We start from the raw sequence: 12,065 nt of genomic DNA, 5'->3' as shown, positions 1-12,065 counted from the left end.
GCTTTTATCATACAGATAAAAATTACTATTTTCAATAGCCGAAATCACGATCATATAAACATGCTTCGACACTCGTATATCAATGCTTAGGGATAACCGTCCGAAAATTGAGACGTGAAAAATTAACATGGAAGACAAGAAAGTTCTTGTTCTGCGCATGTGTAACATGCTATGAATATCTCAGCAGAGATATTCACATTCTACTCATTTCTGTCTGTCTCGCAAGAACGAGATCTTTATTGTTTTCTATGTTGACTTTTCATGGCTTAATTTTCGGGCGGTTTTCTCTAGCGGGTCGAGATCTATTTATACGACCGTGGTCGGAATATTTGTTATAAGGACCCATGATCATGTAAACAGATCTCGATACTTACTAAGGAAAACCGTCCGAAAATTGAATCGTGTCTAATCATGAAAAATCAATGAAAAATTAATAGTATGTCACGCATGCACAGAATGAGAACCTTCCTATCGTAAGATGTAACATGTAAATGTTAACTTTTCACGACTAGTCACGACTCAATTTCCGGACGGTTTACCGCAGGTTTAGGTATATGAGCTTTGAGACCTGTTTGTATGATGGCGTAAAAGCCTACTTGAACCTAACTCACAATTTATATAATATAATATGCTTTAAGCAATTTATACTATCATTTATATACACTTATTAATTTATAATATCTTTAAATTATAGTTGTTTAAGTTAATAGATTAATTAATTTGAATCAAAGGTTGTTAATAATACTTAAAGTAAAAAAGATATGAATCACATTTTATCAGTACGAATGTATAGTTCTGGTACTGTATCTGCAATACAAAAAAGTGCAAAATTAATCAGAAATGAATTTTTGGATTATTTTAAAAAAGATTTGGGGCATACTTTTATTCGATCAAGCCCTGTTATTTCATATAATGATCATACAATAGCATTTGTTAATGCTGGCATGAACCAAGTATGTTTCAAAACTAGAATTATAAAAAATAATTATCACAAATTACTATTACTTTTTGTAATTAATTTTCATTAATTATATTGTTTCATCAATTATATTAATATCTATAAAACATTAAATTTTTTTTAGTTTAAAGGAATTTTTTTAGATTATTACAATCCGCCTGCAATGAAAGTTACAAATTCACAAAAATGTATAAGAATCAGTGGAAAACATAATGATCTGAATATAGTTGGAAATGATAGCTATCATCACACATTTTTTGAAATGTTAGGAAGCTGGTCTTTTGGGAGTTACTTTAAAGTAAGTTTCTAAAAATATTTTATTATAAAAAAAATATATAATATTTATTTTAAAAAGATATTTTATCACTTTTAGTTTTCAATATAAATTCATATTTGTAGGAAGAAGCTTGTCGTTATGCTTGGAATTTATTAACGAAACATTATGGTATTAATGAAGAATGTTTATATGTAACATATTTTGGTGGAGATGAAAGATTGGAATTGGAACCTGATTTAGAATGTAAAGATGTTTGGTTAAGTATAGGCATTAGGGAAGATAAAGTTCTTCCATTTGGATTACAAGAGAATTTTTGGGAAATGGGTATTTCAGGACCATGTGGTCCTTGTACAGAAATACATATAGATCATACAAAGCAATTAAAAAATCGGTGTATGCAAATTAACAAGGGTTACACAGATCTTACTGAACTATGGAACATAGTCTTTATACAATATGAACGGTATGGAATAAAGCAATATAGAAGAATTATTATTATCAAGCTTGAAATAAATGTTTTTTGTATAATATAATATCTATATTATTTTAAATACCAATTTGTTATGATTTTACATTAGATTATCAAATGGTACAATAGTACCTCTGCCAAAACATTATGTTGATACAGGCATGGGATTTGAAAGACTAGTTGCAGTATTACAAGGAAAACAATCCAATTACGATACAGATATTTTTCAACCATTTTTTAAAACTATTCAAAAATATACAAAAGCACCAGAATATAAAGGTAAATTTTATAATGACGAAAATGAACTTGATAGTGGATATAGAATTTTGGCAGATCATAGCAGAATGATTACTGTAGCTTTAGCAGATGGAGTTATACCAGAACAAAGGTAAATTATTCTAAATACAATAATTATAATTAATATATTATGTACATAATTATGTATATAATAGTTGTATGTAACTATGGGTTTATCTTTTCAGTAATAAACTTAGGAAAATAATAAGAAAATCAATTGATGTTAGTGAAAAAGTATTTAAAAAACAGGGAATACTTTCTGAACTCTCATATATTGTAGTAGAAAATTTAGGTGATGTTTATCCAGAACTGCAGGAAAATTTAAAAAAGGTACTATAAACTAAAAAATATAGTAAGAAAGATAGTGTAAGATCTTATAATTTATTTGTCTATCATATAGCATTTTGTAATTTATTATGTAATACAGGGTGGTTGGTAACTGGTGGTACAAGCGGAAAGGGGGTGATTCTACGCGAAAAAAGAAGTCGAAAATATAGAATAAAAATTTTTCGTTTGAGGCTTTGTTTTCGAGAAAATCGACTTTGAATTTTCGCTCGGTACGCGTGCATTTTATCACTTATCATATCACCAGAGTACAAGGACTCATGCCTCATGATAAGATTTCGCGAAAGGCATTTTGTCATTGGTTGCTTCAACAGCATGCTAACGATGCAGAATTTCTGTTAAAAATTTTATGGACCGATGAAGCGAAATTTATAAGGGACGGCATGTTCAATGTCCATAACATGCATAATTGGCAAAATGAGAATCCTCACTCTATTCTTCAAACACATTTTCAAGTAAGACGGAACGTAAACGTCTGGGCTGGCATAATCGGACATCTAATTATTGGGCCATATTTTTTCAAAGGAAATGTAACGTCAGCAGCATATTTTGATTTCTTACAAAACAAACTACCGGAATTATTAGAAGATGTACCGCTGAGAACTAGAGGAAGTTTAATTTTTCAACAAGATGGTGCACCGCCACATTTTAGTCGTCATGTGAGAGATTTTTTAAACCAACATTACCAAGGCTAGATTGGTAGTGCTGGAACAATAGCTTGGCCACCACGCTCTCCTGACTTAACTCCGCTTGACTTTTATTTATGGAGTCATATTAAATCAATTGTCTATTCTGAAGAAATCGCAAGTTGCGAGCAATTGAAAGAAAAGATTATTGTAGCCTTTCATACTTTAAAACAATCGAATACGTTAGAATGTGTTCATAGAAATTTAATTAGAAGAACAGAAATATGTGTTCGGCAGAATGGGCAACATTTTCAGCAATTTTTGTAATAATAAACTTTATGATTACTTCATATTATTTCATTATGTATTCCTAATTTTCCGTTACGGAAAAAACAAACTTAAATTGCGATAATATCTATCGAGACAACGATCTACAGTGAGATCCGTTATAACGAGACGTGATAAAGTGCACGCGTACCGAGCGAAAATTCAAAGTCGATTTTCTCGAAAACAAAGCCTCAAACGAAAAATTTTTATTCTATATTTTCGACTTCTTTTTTCGCGTAGAATCACCCCCTTTCCGCTTGTACCACCAGTTACCAATCACCCTGTATAATTATATTTAGGTGCAAAAGATAATAGAATTTGAAGAAGAATTATATAAAAAATTAAAGCATGCTTGTTGTAAACAGTGGACAAATATTGTTAAAACATATCCTCAATTGAGTTCGATTACTGAACAACTGATTCCTGGACTTGGAGAAGGATACAAGTACCTTCAATGTGTACTTAATAACTTGTATGTGTCTGTGTATAAGTATATAGGGTGATCTACGCAAAATATAAACTGTCTTTTTATAAATTATTAAAGTTAGTATATTTTGTATTGTAGTTTGAAATTCTAGCTTGCATTATGATTGGAACTATCTCCATCATTTTTTAGAAAGAGCAGTTCATAAAGCAAGGAGTTCATGCAGCAATCTGTATCTATAATTTGCAACCTGAATATAAGACAAACAGTACTTGGTTCACTTGTAAGTTTGATTCATTAGATTCTTTCATAGAATAAATGGTTCATTACGTTCTTTTTATAGAATACTTTACTATTTAATACTACTATTTAATACTATTTAATACTATTTAAATATTTAAATGAGATGGCACATTTTTATATTTTATAAGTTTACTTAAAAACAATATTTATCTCAAACCTTTTTCATGACAATGTTTTAATAAAAATCAAGTCTGGAACATACAGCAACACAAAAAAGTAGACTTTATTTTTGAACAAGCAATATTTTGAATATTTGCAAAAGTAAAATCTATTAGGTTATCTCAAAAGCTTCTTTCATTTTGTAAGGAAATAATAGATGTACAACATTTTTTGTTTTATATTATTTTATTGAACTATGTATGATCATAATAATAGAAATAGAACAAAATGGACAACATAATACTTATCTAATAGAACGTAATACATATTCTGAAAACATAAATTAAAGTTCTACTTTAATTTTAATATATTGATAGAGTCATCTGTTTACATTAAAAAAATGTAGTAGTTTCCAAGATAATAATTTGTAACATTTTATATGAGAATTGCTAAATTCGTCCTGATTAAGAAGAATGTCAAAAGGTAGAATTACAAGTAATGTCTCAAACAGATTATGTTGATGATTATAGAGGATTGTAGAGCAAAACTAATGATAGTGTATCATTTTTTATCGATCCTCTATTATATATATGAATTTATTAACAGCACTAGTGAGGAATATGATAACTATATACATATTGGATTGTTGGATAAATCTTAAATCTCTTCTAATATGAATTATAAATTATATTCTGACACCTTGCAATAATACAATTAAACCAAATGTACACCATCCTATTCAACAATCTCCAGCCATCTATTGGGTAATGTCATTATTTGATCCATGTAGAATTTTTGTTGTCTCTAAGCAAAAACATGATCTCAGAAAAGTTTAACTTATTCAACAACCCAATAATAAGATATTGTTTAATTGTGAAAACTAATTTTTATATTCGCCAATTGTTATGGGTCAATACAGATCTGAAACTCTACTTTATGTAGACTAGCAAATGTATTTTATGTAGATCACCCATTATAGGTAAAAAAGTACATGTTGTTTAATTTATTATTAATTTTGCAGAAAAGGAAGTAATGTATTATCAGGAAGTGTTGCTTTCAAGTTATATGACACATATGGTTTAAGTGTAGAAATAATTACTAAACTAGCAAATATTGAATCTCTATATTTTGATAAAGTAGCTTTCCAGAAAGAATTAGAATGTCTCAAAAATCGGTCTAGAATCGGCCTTGAAAAGAGTAGTATAACAGACATAAAGAAATCTCTAGAAATACTTGAAGAAAATTGTATACCTAAAACTGATGATAGCTTTAAATATAAATGTGTTCTTAATGGAAATAGTTATGAGTTTCCTAAAGTTGAAAGTAAAATTATGGCATTAATTATAAATGGTAAAGATTGATCATTAATCTCTCTCTTTGTCTGTGTGTACGTTTGTGTGTACTGATTTCGTATTACCTAAATTCAAATAATATAGTAAAAGAGTACATAATTTCTTTATTTCAGATAATACAATAATAAACAAAGCAAATGAAAATACAAACAAAAATATACATTCAACTGTTAATGAGACAATTACAAATTACAATGCAGAATCAGATAAAGATAAAATTGGACTTATATTGGATAAAACATTATGTTATTCAACACAGGGTGGTCAAATATCAGACAAGGCTATCATCTGTTCAAAAAATTGGATTTTTAAAGTATATGATGTGAAGAAAATTAATGGATATGTTATACATTATGGAAAATTTGTACAAACTGATTTGAGGTAAGTTTTTATTTTAATTTTTACCATAATTGTATTATAGTTGTTAATATTGTATCAGCAAGAATCTATAAAGAAAAAATTTGTTCCTATAGAAAATGGATTGAAGAACTAAAAATTAAAGATGATTGTTTGGTTTCCATTGAACCTGAATTTCGTGTAGGAGTAATGCAACATCATACTGCAACACATTTATTACATGCATCAATACAACGAATTATGCAAGCAGTTTATTTACGGAATTCTACTATTATTCCACACAGCTTAAGATGTCAATTTAATTCATTTGGAGAAGATCTTTCTTTTAAGCAATTGAAAGAAATTGAAGAACTTATAAATAATGTTATAATAGCTAATGTCCCAGTTACTACAAAAATATTAAATGCTTTGGAATTATTAGCAGAAAGTTCTGTAACATTAATACCAGGAGAAATTCATTTTTATAAGGATATTAGGCTCATAGAAATTAATTTTCATGATTTAAGATCAAAGTAAGTATTCTTAGAAAATAATAAGAAAAGCTATGTTTCGAAAAAAATTTTTTCTTTAGATATTTTTTTATTTGATGATAACTGATACTATGTATATGTTTCATTTAGAGAAGCATGTTGTGGTACACATGTATTTAAAACAGGAGAATTAAAATATTTTTGTTTTCTCAATTATTTCTCAAAAGGAGCATCAAATTTTACTCTTGAAGCAACTGTAGGATCACTTGCAAGGTCTGCCAAATTGGCAGGTGAAAATATACATTATAAAATTTTGGATTTAGAAAACGAATTGAAAAATGGAAAAGTAACAAGTAAAACATTTAAAACAATTAGTAAAAAGATTGAGAGTGAAATAAAAAATCCCAATAGAATACCAATACCATATCTCATTAAAGAAGAGTGTTTAATGAAATTAAAAGATTTAGATAAAATTTTTCACATACAAATGCAAGAAATAAAAAAGTAAGTATTATGCATAGCGATATAACTGTGATTAGAATCTATCAATTAAATTTTTATAATATTAATTTCCAAATATTACCTTGAATAACATTCATTGAAGATATAATAATATAGGATATCATATATTATTGATAATAATTAAGAACAGTTAACAATAATTAATAATAGAGAAATAATTATGTGTATTAGAGACGTATTCGTATAACGATTAGGGTTTTGGCCGACTAGCCGATTAATCAATTAATCGGCTCCCGATTGTGATCTCTGCTGATTATTTTTAAACACCGCTATAAATCACGTCAAATTTATTATTGTATAATATTACGAATCCAAAGAGAAAATTTTTTAATATTGTTTGTTATGTTTATTTTATTATGTCGTGTTTCTTCATTTTAAACAGTTTTCTGTTGTAATAAAATTAAGAAATAATAATCAATGTTCCTAGTTAATTGGTACCTACTTATTTAATTTATTTCAATAAATACTAATTATTATTTTTAATTTTTTATATAATAATTAGGTTACATGCAAATATGTACCCATAAGTAAGTATACTACATATTAAAAAATATTAACATTATGCTAATGACAGTAAAGAAAGCTCATTGTCGTTTTACTTCTATGTCCTATAATACTAAAAATTTAAGGCCGATAAATGGCTTTTTTTACCGACTAGTCGCCAACTACAAAAGTGGACGGATAGTCAGCATAACCGATTAGTCGGTACAACCCTACTGTGTATTATATGTATGAGAGATATTAGTTTTCAAATGTCAATTAATATCAATGTTTTCAATGTGTCATTATCACCATCAATATAAATTTTGGAAATTCGATTTTTGATATTACATTAGAGATTACTGTAGTTTTAATTCTTTTACATTTAAATTAATAATAATATTTTGAAGTACTCCATTCCAATTTTGTTAATACTATTTCCAATATATTAATCATAGGTATTCAAGAAAACAAAAAGGGATGGATTGAGATGTTTGGGGTTTAAGGATATTTTATAGAATTTTCTATATTATGTACATTGTACAAACTTTTGTATTTCTAAATTTTCTATAAATGCATAAATATCTAGTAACTGACTTGCCATGTGTAAATGAAATATATATTAAATTAATGTTTGCATTTCTTGATATGTATATTAAATTAAATTATATTATATATAAATATATAGATAAAATTTTTGTATCATTATATGCAATAATATTGTATTTTTATTCAGGCAAGTTTTATAATACAACAAGTATATTTAGGTGCTTTATTTTTCATAAATTGTCCTATATTTTATTTCATTATAATTATTATTCTGCAAAATTTTATATTTTTATGTTTTATATAGACTATTACTTCTGTATCTCTATTAATTACAGAGAATTAGAGATTTAGTAAGTAATAAACATTTTTTAACTTGTACATAAAAATTTTGTAACAAATAAAATTTTATTTATATATATATTAGTTTAATAATAACTGTATATTTATCTAAATGATGTATTATTTTTTTATATGGTTGTTATAAAAAAGTCTTAATGCATTCCACTGTTTGGTACGTAATAATATGTGAGGTCTTTTTTGTTGCATATATGCTACTGCTTCCTCTGGAGCCCACTGATTTTTCTAACAAAAATTATTTTTATAACGTTTAATTTAATTCAATATGAAAGATATATGAAATTCTATAAAAAAATCTATATGTTTATAATTATCTTACCATCATTAAGTAGCATCCAACTAATGTTGCACTACGTGTTCTTCCTGCTTTACAATGAACATAAACAGTTTTAGGATAAGTTTTATCAACATTAGTAGAATTATTTAATTCAGTCGGAACATTACGAAATTTGTTAATAAAATTTACTCCAAGTTGTAATTTTTCTTGTGAAGGTGATTGAAAAATATCTGTTACAGACAGTTGTAAAAATTCCACATTATTATCTTTCCATTCCTAAAAAATATGTGCAATCAGATGTTTCAATGTTGTCAGTGTTGTTTAATATAATAACTTAAAAATTTTTATTTAAATATATATAGTAATAGTTCCTATATATGTATCTTTATATTTATATATATATATGTGTGTATACATATATGTATATATATATATATATATATATATACCTTTTTAGTATTGGAAAACAACTGTAATTCGTAATCTTCATTCATTGAAATAACACCTCGGACATTTTCTTCATTTATTAACTAAAATTTTAAAGATCTTATTTTTCCGCAATTAAATTATATTTTTATTGCAATTTTATAAATTCAAATTATATAGCATGTATAATGTAATATACCTGTTTGGTCATACTTCGAAACGGTAGAGCACCTAATATAACAGTGTCATCAATTCTATCGTACCAATTTCTTGACGAAATTTTTTCCATTATTACATTATAAAGAAGCGTTGGATAAAATGTCAACCTCGCAAACATTGCCACTATAATTTAAATTCGTTAGTAAGGTAGTCACTACATATATATAAATCAAACATTAACTTTCGTGTTAAATACAATAAACGTATACAGTATAATTCTTGTTCATTACAATTTTATTTTAAGTATTTCTTAAATAATCTTATTAAATCTTATCAAAGACTTTACAACCGGTCGTGATATTGTAAATAGTTCGCAAGGTGAAAGTAACGTACCGTATAACGGTTTACGCTAGTTACGTAGTAAGATTCATACATTTTTTTTTAAAGCAATCACTTTTAATAAGCAACAACATATAGTACAACATATATTATAAATAATCATTAGAAGAAACCGTGAATTATTTAAATGAATAGACTAAATAATTTTTGTTTAAAACAAATTAAAGTAATCGAACTTTGTATAATAAAAAATAATCTATTTTGAAATGATTTCATAAAAATTTTGAAAATTAATAAAGATATAAATTTATAATTAAATAAATAAATACGTACATCTACTCATAACTTCGAAATGTTGCTACTGAATCTAAAACATTCAATCTCATAATATTGAATTAGTAAAAATACTTAAAATTTTTCGATATCAAATGACTTACTTTCATAATATACATATATATTTAATTATGATTATTATTGTTATAATTATCCTGCAATTACATGTACATAACTATACTTTTTTTTTCAAAATCCTATTGATTTTATAGAAGACTGATTAAAATATTATTAATGCACAGATTCTGTTTATATATGACATAATGTATATGATATAGCTTTTTTTATATTTTCTTCAATAGTAATCAAGATTATATTGTATTTGCCATTATTCTTCAATATTGTTATATCGTTTTTTATTTATTAAAGGAACATTTAAATAATGCAATTATTTTATTTATTATAGTTCTTGATATTAATTTATCGTAAATAATATTACTTTGTTCTAATAGCCTTTTATCACTTCTTACTTTTTTAATTAATATAATTATTAATAAGATTAAATTTTTTCTATATATATATATAGAAATATTTTGATATATATAATAATTTATATAATTTGATATATATATATCAAATACATGCATATGTATATACATATGTAGATACATTAGCTATGATATATAATGTCCCATATTTGAATAAAGAGGAATAATTATATGATAATAATAGCAATTCTGATCATTATTATATATATAGAATTATGGAAATTTATTTTTAAATATCAGAATTATTAAGATTTATTGTACACAAGCAGAAATTTTATGATACACTGTTTTGATATATATAGTTGAAAATATTTTTAAATTTCTAATAAAATTAATTATTTATAATTAATTATAGTAATTATAGTAATATAATTATAGTAATTATATATTTTATATTTAAATTTCATTTTGACAGTAATAAATCTTCATCTAAACAATAATAGCCTAATTCTCCTTTTCTGAATAAAGAAAGAAAATGTTCTGCTGCAAACCTTAAGTCTGGCTTTATAATTATTTTACCATCATAATTCTTTATTCTTAAAGTCTTTTTCAATTTTGCTGCAACATATGTAAGAATGTACGATATATTATCATGTGGTTCTCTTAATTCTAATTTTTCAACATATTCAAATCGTTTCTGTTTATTTAGCCAAAATAATAAAAAGTCTGCCAATATTTCTGGACCTACTAAATGATCTTGCATACAACCAACTAATGCTAATTTTAAGCCTGTATGCATATTATCTACTTTGGGAGTTAAAATTCCTGGTGTATCTAAAACATAGATATCTGGTTTTTCTGATACTTTCACACGTGTTGATACAGATCGTGTAATGCCAGCAATACTGCCAACTTGCACAGCACTACTTTTATGAAGAATATTATTTCTTAAACGATTGATAAGTGATGATTTTCCTACATTAGGAACGCCAATGATCATTATTTGAAATGAAGACTCTTGTGCTCTGTTATGGCGATTTGATTCCTTAATTAATTTTTGTGCTAAAGGTAATAATTCTTTAGCACCTTTACATTTTACATTTCTAAAACTAGTAAATAATATGTTAGATAATCCCTTTTGATTTAAATTTTCCACTATAGAGTTCTTAAATTTCATATCAGCTAAATCCATTTTGTTTAATACAAAAATGTGAGGTTTTAATCCAGTCAATGTGTTGCTGTAATCTGCATAATGTCCAGAAACTGGAATTCTTGCATCATGAACTTCAATGATACAATCTACGTTTTTTAACTGTTTTTGCATGTTTTTTAAGCCTTTACCCATATGTCCAGGGAACCATCTTAATATATCTTTTGTTGGTATGTTGAAAATATCACGAAATTTTGGTGTTACATTACCTGGACTCATCATTTTGAAACTTCTTAACCTATACAATTCTTCCTAAGAAATTTCCTGAAACAATAGTTGTGTTGTATAATATTTTAAATATACATATTTATTAATTAGTAAGTACATAATGTCGAAATTTAATTATACAGTAATGTGTACGCATTAAATTAAAAATATTTATATAAAAAAATTATGGTAACCTTATACTGAATTCTGTTCATTTTATGTACATATAATACTCTATATTGCAGATAATATGTATTTAAAATAGCGATTATATAAGCAGTACAAAATGTTCAAGTATGTAAAAAGTTGGATATAAGAAAATCTGATTATATTCTGTAATTCACTTAAAAATGAATATTGTACTTACATAATACTGTATATACAATGTACATATGTAAATATTTCAAAGGAGTTTATTTAACATTTTATTAAACGAATGTTTAAATTTCTTTTATTTTGCAATATATTTGTATA

At 25.8% G+C, this 12,065-nt stretch overlaps 3 protein-coding genes across 5 annotated transcripts; 1 reads left to right on the top strand and 2 right to left on the bottom strand.

Annotated features, from left to right (window-relative positions):
• Positions 1-448: 448 nt before the first annotated feature.
• AlaRS-m (alanine--tRNA ligase, mitochondrial) lies at positions 449-8,271 on the top strand. Of its 3 annotated transcripts, XM_069114072.1 has the most exons (12): positions 449-550; positions 695-953; positions 1,083-1,256; positions 1,358-1,698; positions 1,814-2,092; positions 2,187-2,331; positions 3,599-3,771; positions 5,147-5,475; positions 5,591-5,858; positions 5,951-6,346; positions 6,455-6,808; positions 7,765-8,271. In XM_069114072.1, the coding sequence occupies exons 2-12, from the start codon at positions 762-764 to the stop codon at positions 7,793-7,795; spliced, it is 2,682 nt and encodes an 893-aa protein (XP_068970173.1). In that variant the 5' UTR covers positions 449-550; positions 695-761; the 3' UTR covers positions 7,796-8,271. The 3 variants fall into 3 exon arrangements, with proteins under 3 accessions (XP_068970173.1, XP_068970172.1, XP_068970174.1); XM_069114071.1 differs by having other exon boundaries at positions 493-953; XM_069114073.1 differs by lacking the exon at positions 449-550 and having other exon boundaries at positions 819-953; positions 1,102-1,256.
• Positions 8,272-8,295: 24 nt separating this feature from the next.
• PTPMT1 (protein tyrosine phosphatase, mitochondrial 1) lies at positions 8,296-11,869 on the bottom strand. The gene is made up of 6 exons (XM_069114076.1): positions 11,786-11,869; positions 11,594-11,648; positions 9,115-9,257; positions 8,939-9,019; positions 8,532-8,765; positions 8,296-8,437 (listed from the first exon to the last, which is right to left on the bottom strand). Exons 2-6 carry the CDS (start codon positions 11,604-11,606, stop codon positions 8,315-8,317), a joined length of 594 nt encoding a protein of 197 aa, XP_068970177.1. The 5' UTR covers positions 11,607-11,648; positions 11,786-11,869; the 3' UTR covers positions 8,296-8,314.
• On the bottom strand, positions 10,618-11,606 carry LOC138180318 (mitochondrial GTPase 1). The gene has a single exon (XM_069114074.1). It carries the CDS (start codon positions 11,604-11,606, stop codon positions 10,638-10,640), a length of 969 nt encoding a protein of 322 aa, XP_068970175.1. The 3' UTR covers positions 10,618-10,637.
• Positions 11,870-12,065: the final 196 nt, after the last annotated feature.

This window comes from Bombus flavifrons, chromosome 5 (genome assembly GCF_040668555.2).
Source record: "Bombus flavifrons isolate JBK064 chromosome 5, iyBomFlav1_principal, whole genome shotgun sequence".
Lineage (NCBI taxonomy): Eukaryota > Metazoa > Arthropoda > Insecta > Hymenoptera > Apidae > Bombus > Bombus flavifrons.
This window is presented reverse-complemented; position numbering and strand designations above follow the sequence as displayed.